A 12,164-nucleotide genomic window follows, 5' to 3' on the forward strand; every position below is an offset into this window, starting at 1 on the left:
ATAAAGGATATCTAAAACATTGCAAAGTGATCCGGGTTTGCCCATGTCGTTCACTTTGACCACCGTGGAGACAGGCTGTACAATAGTCTCTCAGAAACTTACTGGTGGATTTATGCTATCAGATCCTCAGACTATTTCTCCTAGAAGATGAAGCTGTTTGTCATTTGTGGAAATACTGTATTCTGGTTGGCTCTTCTCAACTTGTCACAAACCTACATATATCTGGGAAGACAGATTTTTTTTTTAAAAAAAAGGCCTTTTAATGTATATTTGCCTGCATGTATGTCTGTGCACTACACATGTGCCTGGTGCCCATGAAAGGCAGAAGAGGGCATCGGATGCCCTGGAACAGTTGTGATCCATGTGGGTGCTGGGAACCAAACCCATGTCTACTACAAGAACAGCCAGTGCTCTTAACTGCTGAGCCATCCCTTTGGTGCCTAAAGAAATCTTAATTGAGAAAATTTTACAATAAAATGTTTGGAAAGAAAGAAAGAAAAAGACAAGAGGAGGAGGTGGGCGGTGGCAGCCAGGCGTGGTGGTGTACACTTTTAACCTGGCGCTGGGCTAATCTTTGAGTTCAAGGCCAGTTTGGTCTATCACAGGGAGTTCCTGCGCAGCCAGGGCTACACTATCTCAGAAAACAAAACAAAGCAAAACAAAAGAATAAGTCAAAAGGATTGGTGGCCTTGCTGGTTTCCCCAGAGTTTTAGCTGAAACAAAAAGAAAAAGCAGGGCAGAGGAAGTAACTCAGTGAGTAACGCTCTGCGCTCTGCGAAGGAGAGAGACCTGATGAGGATCCCAAGAACCCACTCACATCTGTAACCCAGCCCAGCTGGCTGTGCAAACAAGAGAGTCCCAAGAACCCACTCACATCTGTAACCCAGCCCAGCTGTCTGTGCAAACGAGAGAGCCCTGATGCAGGTCCCAAGAACCCACTTACATCTGTAACCCCAGTTTTCCCACGGGAAAATGGAAAGCAGAGACAGGCAGGCAAATTCTTGGTAGCCCAAGGGTCATCGGGCCTGCCCTAGTCAGCGGTGAACATCACCTACAATACGTCTGCCCTCTTTCTGAGGGTCACTCAGTCTTAGCATGGGACCTGGCTACAGGAAGAGACAGGCTGCAGGTGGGGAGTCTGAGTGCCCCTGCTCCTTGGTGCTGTCTCTTCGATGGTCTGTATACCCAACCTGCTTGGCACAGCTGACTCGCACCCTGCCATGGCTCCTCTGGAATGAAGTGTTCCTTCTGTGAATCCTATTATACAAGATCAGGTAAGACTTGGCATGGCCTTAGGCAGCTTCTCACGTGGAGAATTTATGATGGGTGTTTTCATTTGTTTGTTTTTGTTTTTTGAGATAAGATTTCTCTGTGTAGCCCTGGCTGACCTGGAACTCTGTCTGTCTGTCTGTCTCTCTCTCTCTCTGGCCTCAAACTAAGAGATATCAACCCGCCTCTGCCTCCTGAGTGCTGGGATTAAAGGTGCGTGCCACCATCACCCTTGGTTAGAATGGACATTCAGTCCTCTGATGGTTTCTCAAGAATTCACTCAAGGGTTCGCCCATCTGCTCTGAAAAAAGAAGGGGGGTCCCACCTCAGAGGGCAGAGGGGGCTCCCGTGTAATCACCATAGGCAGAGTCTCTGGGGGCGTGTGGAGGTCCCCTGGGAGAGAAACAAGTAAGGGCGGCAGACTTCAGGAGTCCTGGGGTGGGGTTAGGTGGGAAGAATCTTGCCACCTGCCCTAGCCCAGGAATCAGATTATTGCCCTTGTTCTTCAGACGCCTGCCCCTATCCCAGCAACCCAGAGTCAATCCAGCATGCTGCATTATGTCCTGAGCACTGTCAGTGCTGAGCGGTTAGGCCCTGTCATGTCCATGGGGACAGCTGTCCCGGCCCTCCAGTCAGGCCGAAGCACCCACAACCGACTGGAAGTCCGGCTTCTCTTCCCTTAAAACTGTGGCCGGCCAATGCCTCTGTCCAAAGAAAACAAATTAGGAAACTGAAATCTCTCTCCTCCTAGATCAGGAATGCAGCCTAGCGTTAAAAAGTCTGCCTAGAGTGCCATGCGGGTCAAGACGAAGTCGGACCAAAGGAAACGCAAATTTCATGCCCAGGCCTCCGACGTTTCTGTTACACGGCTCTGTGAGCGCCTCTCACAGGCATGCGTGTGCCTGCAGTTTCGCATTTCCTCTTCAAACCCTACCAAGCAGCCGGCTGGCATATCTGGAGTGAGAGATCCTACCTATGGAGGAATGAGTCATACCACTCTGGCCAGGCCGGGGACTCCTAGCTCCACCTCTGCCCCACCTGCTAGCCCAGCCATAAATAAGGGAGCCCATCTCTTGCTGCAGGAGGACACCGGTGTCAGCAGCATGAAGCTGAATTTCAGTGGTTTGAGGGCCCTGGTGACAGGGGCAGGGAAAGGTGAGTGGGAGCGGGTTGGGGAAGGGAAGGGTGCAGCCTCAACATAGAATAGGGGCCCAAGGTGATTTTGACGCAGTTCAGCCTCCAGAATCTGAGGAATCTGTTTATGACATCTGGCTGGAGACCCACCAAGACAGACGGACAATACCCGTGATGGGTGCCCTTAGCTTGGCTGCAGGATCCTAGATCCAGACTGGGCATATATGCACCAGACACAGCCTCCGACAGAACTTATCAGGAACCAGCTGACCTCTGGAGTCTTTACTTCCACCTGTGAGCCTGACTCTGGCAATGACCAGGCCTAACAGGCCCTCATCCCACCATAATCCATCTTTACAGGGATTGGACGGGACACCGTGAAGGCCCTGCATGCCTCGGGAGCCAAAGTGGTGGCCGTGACACGCACCAACGCAGACCTGGTCAGCCTCGCCAAAGAGGTGAGCATACAGCCCTGCCTGGCCTGAAGCTCCTTCCCACCCTCAGGGATACATCAGAAGCTGACAGGGACAATGCCTCAGGTCACCAAAATATGTCTCCCACAGTGTCCGGGCATAGAGCCCGTGTGTGTGGACCTGGGTGACTGGGAGGCCACGGAGAAGGCTCTGGGAGGTATTGGCCCCGTGGACCTGCTGGTGAACAATGCAGCCGTGGCACTGATGCAGCCTTTCCTGGAAGTTACCAAGGAGGTCTTTGACAGGTGGGCACTTGGGGAGCGTGGGCAGGCTGGGGAGGGTTGCGGAAATCGGGCGGTGCAGGAAGACATTGTCTCTCTCCTGCCAGGTCCTTCAACGTGAATCTTCGCTCTGTGTTGCAGGTGTCCCAGGTGAGATGGTAGGAGTTCCATGGCCTGGAGATGAGCACCTGGGGAGGGTGGGGCAGGGCAAGGCAGGGTGAGCTACCCCTAACTCTTGGCTTCCAGATTGTAGCCAGGGGCATGATTAACCGTGGAGTGCCAGGGTCCATTGTCAACGTCTCCAGCATGGTGGCCTATGTCACCTTCCCTGACCTGACCACCTACAGTGAGTGCACCCTCCAAAAATTACAGGAGTCTCTAGGTTTTTGGTGGGCATCACAGAAAGAGTAATTAAAGGGTCCTTAGCTCTCCCTACCCACCCCCAACAGGTTCCACCAAAGGGGCAATGACCATGATGACCAAAGCCATGGCCATGGAACTGGGGCCATACAAGGTAGGCACAGGAGCCTGGGCCCACACCTGAGGGACAGATGATGGGCACCTGGGGCAGGGCTGGGGGTTGAGAGTGAGGATGGGGTGAGGCTCGCAGACTACACACGGCTCTGAGCAGCGGGAGTCAGTGCTCAGCTGGGCAGAGTGAAACAGTCTCATGGGGCTTGTGCTGGGGTAAGTCCTGAGCATGTGGGTAGGGCTAGCTCACTGGCTGTGCCACCACCCGTGGCTTCTGGCCCCAGATCCGGGTAAACTCCGTAAACCCCACTGTGGTGCTGACTGATATGGGCAAGAAAGTCTCTGAAAACCCTGAGTTTGCCAAGAAGCTCAAGGAGCGCCACCCGCTGAGGAAGTTCGCAGGTCAGCTGGGGGCGTGGATGAGGGAAGCAGGCCTGGCTCCCAGCAGGCAGGAGAGCAAGCAGAAGCCCTGACTGCTCTGTTCTCCTGCAGAGGTGGAGGACGTTGTCAACAGCATCCTCTTCCTGCTCAGCGACCACAGCGCCTCGACCAGTGGCTCTGGCATCCTGGTGGACGCTGGGTACCTGGCCTCCTAGACTGCCCAGATGTGGTGCGCCTCAGAGTAGCCTCCCTGCCCACCCTCTAACCAAAGCTTCGACTTATCTCATGACCTGGTCCTTGACGCAGCTCCCAGCTCCCCGTCTTATTGTCTATAACCACTCCATGCTCTGGACTTTGGGATCCTTGTTAATCTTGTCTACTTTGCTGGTCTCGTTTTCCTAAATAAATGGGCCACAGTGTTCCCAAACCATTGCACAGGACTCCTTGGGGGTGGCCCGCTGCAAGGCTGGATGCCCGATCAGGTCCTGATACAGCCGTTTCGCCTCAAAGCCTACTATCTTCCAAAATCCATTGTGTTTTATGACTAATGTGACCAAGGGATGGCTATTCTGAAAAGAAGGTATCTGTGTTGTCGTGCCCCTTCCCCTGGGACCCTCACCTTTCCATTACTGGGTCTGGTAACTCTTGGTGTTCTGACCCCAACCCAGCAATCAGGGGAAGGGAGGGGAAAGCAGGGAAGGGAAGATGTCCTAGACCAAGTCGCCCCTAAACCTGTGGACTCTGTGCAGAAGGAGAGGAGCCGTTGGGAGGGATTGGAATCTTTTCTGTCTCCACTTCCCTGGCCTGGTCCATACATAAGAACATGGTAACAAGGCTGCCCAAACGGAAGCTCTCACACAGTTAGCTAGCTGGTTTATCACCCTGGCCAGAACCAGCAGGCACGAGAGTCCTGCAACCCAGGGCTCATCAGAGTAGTGTAGGGGCCCTGGCATGTTCTTTTGTGCTTGCTTGCTTTGGCATCTGGTAGGTCGTTGGGCTTGAAGTGGCCAACCATTTGAACTGACAGAGTCCAACTCAGAGCAAGGGGCAGAGCAAAGGAGGATGGGATCGAGGAAGACCTAAAAAGCACAGGACATGGGTTCTGAGAGTACCTGTCTCCAGAGTAAGGCCTGAGAAGCTCTCAGAACCACAGAACAGTTAATGAGATTTGTACATGTCCTGGAATACTGAAGCCACTAATGAACTCTGGGCAGCTGTGTCTCGCTGTTGGGCAGGCTGGGTGTTGTCTTTCTTTTGCCTTCCAACAGGCAAACCGCAGAGTTCAAGGTTAGGAGCAGATGGTAGAGTTCACAGAGCGACCTTACAGTGGCGGTGAGCAGGTAAAGATGGGGGAGGGGCTACTTGGCTCTCTGGCCTCGGTTGTTTTTCTTTTCTTAAAAAAAGAATGCTATTATTTTATGTGTATGGGTTTGGCCCGCATGAACGTCTGTGCGCCATGTGCATGCTCACAGAGGCCAGATGACGGCACGGGTTCCTCTGAAACAGAAGATTGTGAGCAGCCACGCGGGTGCCGGGCATCACAGTGGAACCCTTTGGAAGAGCATCCAGGGATCTTAACCACTGAGCCCCTGAAGCTCAGGCCACGCACGCACCTCTTTGGGCTCACGGCCCTCACCAGATCCCTACTCCTGGCCAGAGTAGGTCCTCAGAGCTCTAGTCTTCCTCACCATGACCCTAGCAACAAGATATTTTCATAGGCAGACACAGTGCACCCCTGGACATTCATTAATCTGTTACTGATTTGGAAAGCGATGCTTGTCTGGCCAGTTTTCACGTGCAAGCCAATCCTATCTCTTCCTTTCGTGCCTTTTTTTTTTTTTTTTTTTTTTAAGACAGGGTTTCTTTGCAGCTTTGGAGCCTGTCCTAGAACTAGCTCCTTGTAGACCAGGCTGGCCTCGAACTCAAAGAGATCCACCTGCCTCTGCCTCCCAAGTGCGACTCACTCCCAGGCCTGGGGAAAGAGCACATAAAATGTTTTTGGGCATGCCTCTCAGGTTCACGAATATCCGTGAAACGCCTGGAAAGAAACGCCTGTTTCTCATGGAACTTTTCTTGGCAGTGAAAACCATGCTGACCAGAGTTCGCTAAGGCTAAGCTGATTTCACCCTTTGTAGTTGGATCTATCCGGTGCAGTTTGGGAAGTTGTGTCCCAAGGTTAACACAGCCCCGCCTCGGTCACGCCCACTGCAGTCAGCCAATCAGCACGACAGAGGGAGCTATTATTTTTAATATCCTCGCCCTTTTCAAGACGCAGCCCACGCAATTGGTTCTCCTCGCCCCGCCCTCGATTCCGGAACTCCAAGTCCATCTTTCCCCAGTACAATCTGGCTGGGCCACCATGGACCTAGGACTTGCAGGTCGGCGGGCGCTGGTCACCGGCGCGGGCAAAGGTGAGGCGGCAGGAGAGGGGTGCTGGTGGGGTCCGGCTGGTTTTGAAAAGGGGGTGCCCGCACTAATCCTCGCTCGCCTCAGGCATCGGGCGCAGCACAGTGCTAGCGTTGCGGGCGGCTGGTGCACACGTTGTGGCCGTGAGCCGGACACGGGCGGACCTTGACAGCCTGGTTAGCGAGGTAGGTAGGCGCTGTGTCCAGCGGTGAGGAGCCGGTCTCCTAGTGAGACGCTGCGCCCCTTGACGCCCTTCACCCTTAGCGTGTTTCACTGCAGGCCCGCCCTGCGCCCGGCGCTGGGTGTTGGGGTGGGAGCCCTCTGCACTCCTAGATCCGAGACCTGCGCAAACTGTCGGGGGTCCATCTAGATATCCTGGCTCCCTGAGTTTGGAAGAAAATGCAATGTCCGCGAGAGAGCAGTCCTAGGTTCAAGAATGCTGGGCGGAGAGGAAATGAAATGCCCGGAGGCGTGGCTGTGTCTCTCAGCTCTAGGTTCCGCCTCCGAATTTGCTGCTGAGGCAGGGACCCCTGACCCTTCCAATTGAAAGCTCCCTTCCAGGCCCAACTCTCCCAGACTAGCTAGCTACCTTTCCTCAGGAAGAAAAGGCCAGCAGCACTACCTTCTTGGGACACAGTTGCTAACGGCTTTGCTTTGCCCCAATACACACAGTGTCCTGGTGTGGAGCCTGTGTGTGTGGACCTGGCAGACTGGGAGGCCACAGAACGGGCCCTAAGCAATGTGGGACCGGTGGACCTGCTTGTGAACAACGCCGGTGTGGCTCTGTTGCAACCCTTCCTGGAGATCACCAAGGAGGCCTGTGACACGTAAGCCAACAGGGGTTGGAGGAACCATCCCACGCAGCAGCAGGAGTCCTGCCCCTGACCCGGCTGTTCATTCACTACTAGGTCCTTCAACGTGAATCTTCGGGCTGTCATCCAGGTGTCTCAGGTGAGCTGCCCTACCTGGCTGGGGTAGGAACCCTGAAGTAGAAGGTTAGTTCTGTTTCACAACCCTCAAAATTTCAGTTTGTGGCCAAGGGCATGATAGCTCGGGGGGTCCCAGGAGCCATCGTGAACGTCTCCAGCCAGGCCTCCCAGCGGGCGCTGACCAACCATAGTGTCTACTGTGAGTAACCCCAGCTGTGTCGGATTCCCAACGCCACTCCCGGGCCAGCTCTTGGCCTCTACAGCTACTCTTCCTCACAGGTTCCACCAAGGGCGCCCTGGACATGCTGACCAAGATGATGGCCCTGGAGCTCGGACCCCACAAGGTGCGCTGGCCCGGGGTCACTCCTCCAGTTGGTCCCTGTGCCCAGGGTACCCTCGTACATTGCTTAACTCGCTGGCCTCTTTGCAGATCCGTGTGAATGCGGTCAATCCCACAGTAGTGATGACACCCATGGGCCGGACCAACTGGAGCGACCCCCACAAGGCCAAGGTTATGCTGGATCGCATCCCACTTGGCAAGTTCGCTGGTAAGCGAGGCAGGAGTCCAGACTGGGACCAGCAGGCCTAGGGCTTGCCTGGGCCTGGGGATCCGCTGGGGCTGGAAGGATGAGGTAAGCTGCTTTGCTTCACCTTTGCTCTTGACCTCATCCTGCCTACAGAAGTGGAGGACGTGGTGGACACCATCCTCTTCCTCCTGAGCAACCGAAGTAGCATGACCACGGGTTGTGCTCTGCCGGTGGACGGCGGCTTCCTGGCTACCTGAGCCCCCTCCACCATTACTCCGCTCAGCCTTATGCTCAGAACACTGTGCCCTCCATCCCACCAATAAACGTCTCTGTCCAGCCTGTGTGCTCAGGTAGGCAGAGATCTTCATGCCCTCTGTGACCCAAAGCAGGTATAGCCTGGTTCCTGCGCACTTCCTAGCAGGACCTTCCAGAGGCTGGATCCTCAAGAGTTCGGTCAGTGCCTCAAGACAGCCTGTCCAGAGGTTTCTGGAGTGGAGCTGTGGATTGTTGGTAACAACCAACCAAACCAAACAAACAGCTCTGTATGATTCCTATGGGAATGCCAATAGACCTTAATTTCAAGCCAGTGAGTGGTACGCACACCAAAAGAGGTGGCAGACATCTAACCAGTGAGCTGAATGACTTCTTTGTTGTTTTCTAAAACTTGAACATTCCTACGACGTTTTACGTTATTTACAACATAATTAGAGGGTCCTGGTTTATTTCATTTGCAGTGTCTCACTTCCTGGGTCACTGAAAAACCAAGCCCTAGTCCACGTGGTTTGCCATATTCCACGGTGTGGAACTTGGATCACAGCTGACGTCAAGCTGTCCACTTGATATCATTTGGGGGGATGCAGGGGTGAGGAGGTCCACAGCAGCACCCCATTACATACATAACATGAGGGCCAAAGGACGGCAACATGTATTAAGCAATTAGGAAATGAGGAATTTGCTAACTTTGTTCTCAGCACAGCTAATTGTAAGTTTATGGGATTTAATTATTAATAAGAGTGTTTAACAACTGGCTGGCAAACTTCCTGAAAAAAAAAAAAGGAACAACCAGCCTCTGAGTACATGAACCCACTTGCATGCTTCTCTGCGAGGAGAATGCATTCCTGCAGGGCATCCTCCGGTCTCAAGTCTGCTCCAGGGAAGTATCTTCAGCCTCTGGGATAAGTCCGAGTTCTGGACCATAACTTTGGGGCCTTATGGGTTGCCCTCCCACCAATTCAGCAACCTGTGAGCATCTCATACTGGTCAGAGATGGGCCCGCTAGGCTTACAGAGATCAGGCTTCATCCTTTTTACCGACCATTCCCCTCAGCTCTGAGAGCTGCTGACCACGTCCCCTAGGTTCCCACCAGGCCCCAGGTTTGCACACAGAGGTCATCCTGTAGGCGGCTAAGTGTACCCACCCTTGTATTGCCTGTGTGGTGTCTTTCCCCTCACCGAGGGTGTGTAAAACCCAGAGCTTCTTTTGGAAATGTAGTGGCGCCAGGAATGTTGGACTCTCCTGCCCTCAGGGAAAGGCTAGGGCAGGTACCACGGTGGTGGAAGGCGTGGCGGACGGTGAGACAGAGCAGGTGGTGAATGTTTATTGTATAAAATAAGAAGGGGCCGCCCTTTCCTGGGACATGATGAACAAAGCCCACCCCCACCCTCCCCTCCGGGGAAGCCCATCCTGGGGCTCCCCTGGACCCACCCCTACAGCCCTGAGGGAGACCCTGCTCCCTCCTGGCCTCCCATAGGACCCAGGGAAGACTGGTGCTATATCCCAGAAAAAGGAGGCATAGGGGACAGGACCCCATCACCCCAGCCTTGTCCCCATGCTCCCCCTCCCCACCCACACCACTTCCTACAGCAGACGTAGGGAAACCAGACAGCTCGACCCGAGGGTTCTTCAGCCAGGCTGGCCAGACCGGGTTCTAGAAGACAGTGCACTTTTTGCCTGGCTTTTTCACTGGGGGCGGGCAGAGTACTGCCCGGATGGCCTCATCGAACACTGTCTTCAGACCTCTCTGGGTCAGGGCTGAGCACTCCAGGTATTTGACAGAACCTAGGAACATTGGGAGGACAGATAGCAGAGGGGGTGGCTGTAGATGGGGGAGCGGCACAGGCAGGGCCACCTCCAAGCAGGCCCCCCAGTCTGTGCTCCGTGTTTACTCACCGATCTCTCGGGCCATGGCCAGGCCTTGTGGGTAGGTGATGGGCGCCAGCTTCTTGTCCCGCAGCCGTTCAATGGTGTCCTTGTCATCGCGGAGGTCCAGCTTGGTGCCCACCAGAAGGATGGGTGTGTGGGGGCAGTGGTGCCGCACCTCTGGGTACCACTGTGGGAACAGAGGTTCTGACTCTGTACAGGCTTCAGAGACCCTTATGCCTGGTGGGGAGGGCCCCTACTCTGCCCAAAGTAGGCCTCAGCTCCTGAGGCTTTTCTTTCCCCTGACACACGGAGTTCTTCCTGTACCACAAGGCGACAGGAATTTCTCGGGTTTGGCAGCGAACAAAGATACCCATCCAGGGAGGCTGGAGACTGTCCACAGCTTTTCAGTTAGCACTCATGGCCAGTTGTGAGCTGTCCACCCTGACACCTTCAGTGCCTCCCTCAGCAGAAAAGATCACTGGCAGAGACCCCTGCTCAGCAGGGGTGTGCTTTCTGCTAGGACCCCTTGGCCCACCCTACCTTGGCACGGACGTTCTCAAAGGAGGCCGGGCTCACCAGGGAGAAGCAGATCAGAAAGACATCCTTCAGAGGGAGGGACAGACAGAACTGACCAAAGGGTGTCCAAGCAGTATGTGTCTCCTCCCCATCCGGGAACCACCCAGCTCAGCCCTCTTGCCACCTACGGTTTGAGGGTACGAGAGTGGCCGAAGTCTATCGTAGTCTTCCTGGCCAGCAGTGTCCCACAGACCCAGGTTGACCGGCTTCCCATCCACCATCACGTTGGCTGAGTAGTTGTCGAAACTGCAAAGAGGAAAGGCTAGGCTGGCCAGGGATGCAGGGGTACTGGCGCCCAGCCAGTAGTCTCGAGTTCTGAAGCCCACACAACCCAAACTCTGGCCAGCGCCACAGCCTCACCATGGAAACCCAAAACTAGGATCACCTGAACAAGACCTGGAGCCTAGGGGAGGTCCCGTATATGTGTGACTGGCCTCTAGTGGCCAGCTCCAGCTACCTCCCACCGCCATGCACTCACACTGTGGGGATATACTCTCCCGGGAAGGCGTTGGTCGTGTAGCTGATCAGCAAGCAAGTCTTCCCCACGGCACTGTGGAAAGAGGTTCAGCCCACGTGGCTCCAGGGCCGAGCCTCCGCCCCTTTCCTCCCCGCAAGGGCAGCCAGCTCCCGCAGAGCAGGAGGTTAGTTTGGGTGACTGGGGTGGGGTGAGCAGGTCATAGCCCTACAGATCTGCAGCCACCTGGGGCTGATAGAAACTGACCAGAGCAGGCTAGCCTCCCAGGGAGCACAGCAGTGGGCGCGGCTGCAAGGGCTCACAATCCTGGATGGGGCGCGCCGCAACGCACAGGGGCGTCAGAGCTCCCAGTACCTTGGGTGGCTGGCGCGAGGGTGGAGCCACCCAGGAATCAGCGCAGGTGAGGCCCGGCCACACCCACTGTGAGCACCGGGGTGGCGGCCGGCTAGCATCAGGTGTGCCCGGGGTAAGAGGAAGGTGGACAGCTTGCGCTTGACCCCACCCCATCGGCCCCTTAACGCACGCGGCCAGGCTATGCTGGGGGCGCGGCGGAACCGCCTAGCCAGGACCCCGCGTCTGTCTGCCCCGCCCCGCCTCACCTCACCCCGTAGCCGCCTACCAGCCCCTCCGCCCCTGAGGCTCGGGACAGCGCACTCACCCATCGCCGACCACCACACACTTGATGGCCTGCATGGGCGCGGGGCCGGGCGGCGGCGGGCGCGGCCGCGAGCCGAGCTGCGGAGAAATGCCCGGCGCCGCAGCGGCCGCGGACCCGAACGCCGAGCGAGCGGCCGGAGACAGCCGAGCGCCGCCGAGTGTCGGGTGCGAAGACAGCCGAGTGTGCGCAGGCGGGGCGGGGCAAGGGGCGAGATGCGGTGGGGGCGGAGCCCTAGCCAGTCCTTGAACCCCGAAGGCTTAGACTGAGGGTCCACACCCAGGAACGAGGATGTGGTACAACGCGGCTCAGGTTGGTGATGCCACCGAAATGTATGTGCAGGGCGGCCGAGCCCAATGCTTACCGGGGACACCAGCCCACCCTGCAGCTGAGAAACCCTCGTGTCTACAGACCCAGTGCAGTGGTGGCCTTCCTAGTTGCCTGGTAGCAATTGGGGCAACCGAGTACCACCCGGGAAGGTTCATTCACGCGGCTGGGGCAGCGG

General features: G+C 55.9%; 3 protein-coding genes across 3 annotated transcripts; 2 read left to right on the top strand and 1 right to left on the bottom strand.

The window, feature by feature from the left end:
* The first annotated feature begins 726 nt into the window (after positions 1–726).
* Positions 727–4,331, top strand: LOC148120729 (carbonyl reductase [NADPH] 2). Its single transcript, XM_087910854.1, has 9 exons — positions 727–1,274; positions 2,021–2,424; positions 2,764–2,861; positions 2,967–3,121; positions 3,205–3,247; positions 3,344–3,443; positions 3,547–3,611; positions 3,853–3,970; positions 4,061–4,331. The coding sequence occupies exons 2-9, from the start codon at positions 2,064–2,066 to the stop codon at positions 4,162–4,164; spliced, it is 1,044 nt and encodes a 347-aa protein (XP_087766980.1). The 5' UTR covers positions 727–1,274; positions 2,021–2,063; the 3' UTR covers positions 4,165–4,331.
* A 1,870-nt stretch (positions 4,332–6,201) lies between these two features.
* LOC125397156 (L-xylulose reductase) lies at positions 6,202–8,196 on the top strand. Its single transcript, XM_048429381.3, has 8 exons — positions 6,202–6,360; positions 6,443–6,540; positions 7,028–7,182; positions 7,264–7,306; positions 7,384–7,483; positions 7,564–7,628; positions 7,715–7,832; positions 7,965–8,196. Exons 1-8 carry the CDS (start codon positions 6,309–6,311, stop codon positions 8,066–8,068), a joined length of 735 nt encoding a protein of 244 aa, XP_048285338.1. The 5' UTR covers positions 6,202–6,308; the 3' UTR covers positions 8,069–8,196.
* Positions 8,197–9,393: 1,197 nt separating this feature from the next.
* On the bottom strand, positions 9,394–12,054 carry Rac3 (Rac family small GTPase 3). Its single transcript, XM_048429382.2, has 6 exons — positions 11,663–12,054; positions 11,008–11,079; positions 10,658–10,775; positions 10,494–10,556; positions 9,981–10,140; positions 9,394–9,869 (listed from the first exon to the last, which is right to left on the bottom strand). Exons 1-6 carry the CDS (start codon positions 11,695–11,697, stop codon positions 9,739–9,741), a joined length of 579 nt encoding a protein of 192 aa, XP_048285339.1. The 5' UTR covers positions 11,698–12,054; the 3' UTR covers positions 9,394–9,738.
* Positions 12,055–12,164: the final 110 nt, after the last annotated feature.

Source organism: Myodes glareolus, chromosome 9, assembly GCF_982192425.1.
Source record: "Myodes glareolus chromosome 9, mMyoGla1.1, whole genome shotgun sequence".
Lineage (NCBI taxonomy): Eukaryota > Metazoa > Chordata > Mammalia > Rodentia > Cricetidae > Myodes > Myodes glareolus.

Excerpts from the sequence above, each read along its gene's own strand:
- LOC148120729 (XM_087910854.1), top strand. The coding sequence starts at position 2,064 with ATGCGGGTCAAGACGAAGTCGGACCAAAGGAAACGCAAATTTCATGCC. Across the intron at positions 3,122-3,204 it reads ACCAAGGAGGTCTTTGACAG|GTCCTTCAACGTGAATCTTC; the intron begins GTGGGCACTTGG and ends CTCTCCTGCCAG. Across the intron at positions 3,248-3,343 it reads CTGTGTTGCAGGTGTCCCAG|ATTGTAGCCAGGGGCATGAT; the intron begins GTGAGATGGTAG and ends CTTGGCTTCCAG.
- LOC125397156 (XM_048429381.3), top strand. The coding sequence starts at position 6,309 with ATGGACCTAGGACTTGCAGGTCGGCGGGCGCTGGTCACCGGCGCGGGC. Across the intron at positions 7,183-7,263 it reads ACCAAGGAGGCCTGTGACAC|GTCCTTCAACGTGAATCTTC; the intron begins GTAAGCCAACAG and ends ATTCACTACTAG. Across the intron at positions 7,307-7,383 it reads CTGTCATCCAGGTGTCTCAG|TTTGTGGCCAAGGGCATGAT; the intron begins GTGAGCTGCCCT and ends TCAAAATTTCAG.
- Rac3 (XM_048429382.2), bottom strand. The coding sequence starts at position 11,697 with ATGCAGGCCATCAAGTGTGTGGTGGTCGGCGATGG. Across the intron at positions 11,080-11,662 it reads TGTGTGGTGGTCGGCGATGG|TGCCGTGGGGAAGACTTGCT; the intron begins GTGAGTGCGCTG and ends CTCTTTCCACAG. Across the intron at positions 10,557-10,657 it reads CACTCTCGTACCCTCAAACC|GATGTCTTTCTGATCTGCTT; the intron begins GTAGGTGGCAAG and ends CTCCCTCTGAAG.